Source organism: Lygodium microphyllum, chromosome 1, assembly GCF_053477565.2.
Source record: "Lygodium microphyllum isolate KBCC chromosome 1, Lygodium_microphyllum_v1.1.10, whole genome shotgun sequence".
Taxonomy (NCBI): domain Eukaryota; kingdom Viridiplantae; phylum Streptophyta; class Polypodiopsida; order Schizaeales; family Lygodiaceae; genus Lygodium; species Lygodium microphyllum.
In genome coordinates, this window is record NC_141135.1 from 86,141,972 (window position 1) to 86,146,339 (window position 4,368).

The window sequence follows — 4,368 nt, forward strand, 5'->3', positions numbered from 1 at the left end:
GAAGTGTCTTGAAAAGAATAAGTGGGTCGTCATGCTTCCGATGTGCATTTATTTGTGGGCAACTGCACCTTTAGATTAGAGTGGGTTAAAGAGAACCAGGCTTGGATCTATTCCTTGTGGAGAATGTTTAAATATCTATAGGGAGGCTAATTCACTATTGCTCACGGTGAGTGCTGACTCATTATTAGAGTGGGTCATGCCTCCAATGTGGGTTTATGAGTGGGCAAGTGCAGCCTTATGTTGTTAGAGTGGGTAGAGAAAAATAGGCTTGGATCTATATGGAGGCTAACTCACTAGTGCTCACGGTGAATGTTGATGAAGATCTTCATATCTCAATGGAACAAATTGTAGAGGTGCTTAGAAGCCTTGAAGCAACCGGTTGAGTGCTAATGAGGCTGATATGTGAAGCTCCAAGAATTGATTGCCAAATGGAGTCGACGGAAAAGCTCCGCTTCTGGGCAACCAATCTACGTCTCGTGATAGAATATACTAAAGGTTCGGCTAAAGAGAGAGGGAGACGCGAAGCATGTTCTAGCTGGATGGTATCGCTTGCGGAGGTTGTGTGTGAGAGGGAAGTCAAGAAATGGAAGCAAAGAGGGGGGAGGGAGGCAATGCATAAAAGGCGAAGAGATTGAGAAGCCCTCTCACTCTTCTTCTTCTTCTTCTTCTTCTCTCTCTCTCCAAACAGACAGACAGAGAGTCGGGATGGCTGGTCCTGGGAAGTTGCGCACCCTGGTGGTGATCAGCCTCGTGACCATTATATTGGGCGTGCCCATCCTGGTGGCCGGGTCCTGGCTGGCCAGCCGCCACCACGTGGACTGCCTGAGCTTCCTGGCGGGCCCCATCGTGTTTATCGGGCTGGCGACCGTGCTGGTGGGTCTGCTCGGCCTGGTGGGCGCCCGACGGGCTCACCGGCTGCTGATGTTGGCGTACCTGCTCTTGCTGTTCCTGCTGCTGCTGCTCCTCCTCTCCTTCACCCTCTTCGCCTTCTTCGTCACCGGCGGCAGCGGCGGCCACCCCGTCCGCTCCGCCTCCTTCTACGAATACCACCTCTCCGATTTTTCCATCTGGTTCCAAGACCAGGTTCTCTCTCTCTCTCTCTCTCTCTCTCTCTCTCTCTCTCTTTTCGTAAAAGGTAATTGTATTAATTACGAAAAAAATACAAGATTACTTGATTACAAGATACATGATGACACTAAGCCATCATGTGAAGAGGTTCTCTCTCTCTCTCTCTCTCTCTCTCTCTCTCTCTCTCTCTCTCTCATGATGTTCTTTTCCAGATATAAATTAAATTACGTCACACATTCATCCTTCCCATATTGTGTTAGAGGCAGGCCACTCCTAGGCCAATATAGTCAAGTTATTGTGAGTGGGGCTTATTAACCACTTGACTTAAAATATAGTCAAGTTATTGTTATAATTGTGAGTGTGGGTCAGGCACTTGACTTAAACTCCTAAATTTGTGGGACTCTAGCAAGTTTAAGAAGTATCACAAAAAATGGTGATACCAAGAAGACTCCCACAAGTTTGATTATGTAGAAGCGTATAAATCTCTTTCTCTCTCTCAATGCTTTAATGAGCGTATACTCCCTTTTTAAAATTATTGAATTACTCTCTGGCCTCATGCTTTTGTTAGAAGACACGCTCCATGCCAAGTCAATGGACTTAGGCATGGCGAGGCTCTAAATAGCTTAGACTAAGGTTCTATATTTTAAGCCTTTCAACCCACATTCTAATACTTATCTCAAACTTTATTATCGAAAGATTCTTCCTTCCACCCTTACTTTACATAGCGATGACAAGGTGAACCTTTCCTAAGGCAACCCTTGTGTGATAACATCATCTTATTAATATTTGATCTCATCCTTAGTAGGACATTGATTTGCCTCTAAATCCCACGTATGGTGTCGTTATTGACTTGTAAATCATCTTCCCTTTCTCATTTGTGAGCATGCCAATTCAAAACAATGTACACAGATTAGTTGAACTTGTGACACTTAAGCAAACAAGTTGCAGTTCAATTAATGCAACATGAGCTACCAAGGTAGAATAAGTATAAATTGTCCTAAGAAGAAAGCTTCAATAGAGTTCCCAAACAGTATTTGTTTATGTTGTGCGTGTGATATCTTTTAAATGCAACATAAAGAATATTCATTTTTTATAAGAATTTACTTGACATTGAACTTATGCAGACAACAAGTGCAACAAATTGGCCAAATCTTAGGGCATGCTTACAAGACAGAAGAGAGTGCAATGACCTTAACCGATTGTACCCTACACATGAATCCTTCTACAATGCAAATCTTTCTCCTGTTCAGGTACACACCAATCAATAACTTCTATAACCTAATGTAATTTATCTTTTTTGACAGTTCAATTGGTTTCTCCAAAGATGCCCCATCAAAATTCAAAAGATTTGAAAAAAGAAAAAACAACAAACTAGCTTCAAAGGTTGTGATCACCCATGGATAATGTTGGTTGATGCCAACTCATGACCCAAAGGTGTTGATCCTAAAGAGTTTCTCAAGTTGGAAATGCTTGGTGATGGCTTCAGCCAGTTGGCTCAACCCCCAGACCTTTAATCCCCTCATGCCACATCCAATGAACATCAATGATAGGACACTCCAAGCTTACTTAGGAGATCGGACCCATTGGACTCACTGTACTCCACACCCCCCTTACTCTCGATTGGATCCTCAAGTGTGAACTACACCTAAGGAGTTTCAACTCATCTAGATTAGACCTGTCTCCCAATCGCATCTTCAACTCATCATGCACTATATTGTAGAAATGTTTCCCATAGACAATTATACTTTGCTAGGTTGAAAAATGAGAATGATCAACAACTTGCCTTTACTTCATCATCAATTCATCATTTTCCTATAAGACATTGTCGCATCACCATGAGTCCCATGGGAATGATACAAGCTAGAAAGGAAGGAAATGTTTAAGGGACTTGGAAAAATGCAAAAAAGGAGGCTAATATTTTACAATTTGAAAAGTCCAAAGTCAAAGTAAAACATCAAGAAGTTGGAGATACCATCAAATATGTAGATTTGAATGTTAAGAGCCAAAGTAGGAGCTCCCTAGGAGTTAAAAGGGCCACAACTATTAAATAGTAATTGTCCAAAATAGCATCTATAAAAAATAAAAAGTGCTACAAATAGTAGGTTGTGCAAAAAGCCAAAAGCAGGCACAAAAAAAAAAGAGCAAAAGCCAAAAAATACTAGAACAATTTCTTGAGTTATTCTAAGCTCTGACACTACAAAAAATAGTGTGTTAATGCAAAACCTTAAGTTTTGAAAAGATAATATGCAAAGTTGAAAATTTGCAACACATAGTACATTATCATAAATATGTATGCCATCATTAATAGTTTATTATACTAATTAACTTAAAATTACATCACATCATCTACAATGCTAACATATACTTTAATGATCATTTCTATAGTCTGGATGTTGCAAGCCCCCTCTTAGTTGTGGATATAGTTTTGTCACCCCCACACATTGGGATAATGTCACGAGTGGCTCTATAAATGTTGATTGCGGACAGTGGGACAATGATTCTTCACAACTTTGCTATGCTTGTAATTCATGTCGTGCTGGACTTCTTGAAGATGTAAGAGATGATTGGATCATAGTTGCCAAGATTTGCTTAGCGGCCTTGATATTACTTGCAATTCTATATTTTGTGGCATGGGTAATATTTCTTAGAGCACTTTGGGATCATGATTTCCAGAGCGCACCCCATCACCCTGGCTATTCTCAAACACATGTATAGTTTCTCGACATTGAATAACAAAAATTGTATTATAATTATTTGACATTATTGCCAAGGAATTAGCAATTGAAAACTCTTTAGCAATATTTAGAACTGCATTATTGTGTCCTCACACACACACACACACACACACACACACACACTTAAACTTTAGTGTGCTCATTCTATTTCCTTCCTCTCTCTGCCTTGCCTACAAATACAAGTTTTTTATTATCAGTTCTAGCTCCAAGAAAAGCACATTTTAGCATATATGGTAAATACAATCAATTTAGAACTATTACAAGTTGAAGAAATCTTAAGTGTACACAAGAGCTTGTTGTGATGCATGGATTGCATGGTTATAAAAAAGTTTGTATAATTGTAGACAAAATGCTTGGAATATAAGGAGCTTGAAGAATGGAAACTTAGAGATTAAAAATGTGTGAAAGAACAATATTAGAAAAAAAGCTTGGAAGATGAGGAACAATATTACATACAAAAGGGCGCCATATAAAGGGATCATTTGTAGATTGAAAAGAAAGAGGAGTGCTTTATTTTTGAGAAATTCACTAAAAAGGTTATTTTAAATAGGCCTTGAACACATGT

The 4,368-nt window shown here is 39.6% G+C and overlaps 1 protein-coding gene across 1 annotated transcript; it reads left to right on the forward strand.

The window, feature by feature from the left end:
- The first annotated feature begins 685 nt into the window (after positions 1-685).
- LOC148041355 (protein TORNADO 2-like) lies at positions 686-3,879 on the forward strand. Its single transcript, XM_087688054.1, has 3 exons — positions 686-1,083; positions 2,193-2,318; positions 3,454-3,879. Exons 1-3 carry the CDS (start codon positions 706-708, stop codon positions 3,781-3,783), a joined length of 834 nt encoding a protein of 277 aa, XP_087544180.1. The 5' UTR covers positions 686-705; the 3' UTR covers positions 3,784-3,879.
- Positions 3,880-4,368: the final 489 nt, after the last annotated feature.

What these genes read in the sequence shown, in the direction of transcription:
- LOC148041355 (XM_087688054.1), top strand. Translation starts at nt 706, where the DNA reads ATGGCTGGTCCTGGGAAGTTGCGCACCCTGGTGGTGATCAGCCTCGTG. An exon ending in CCATCTGGTTCCAAGACCAG is followed by an intron (nt 1,084 to 2,192) that starts GTTCTCTCTCTC and finishes GAACTTATGCAG; the next exon opens with ACAACAAGTGCAACAAATTG. An exon ending in CAAATCTTTCTCCTGTTCAG is followed by an intron (nt 2,319 to 3,453) that starts GTACACACCAAT and finishes TCATTTCTATAG; the next exon opens with TCTGGATGTTGCAAGCCCCC.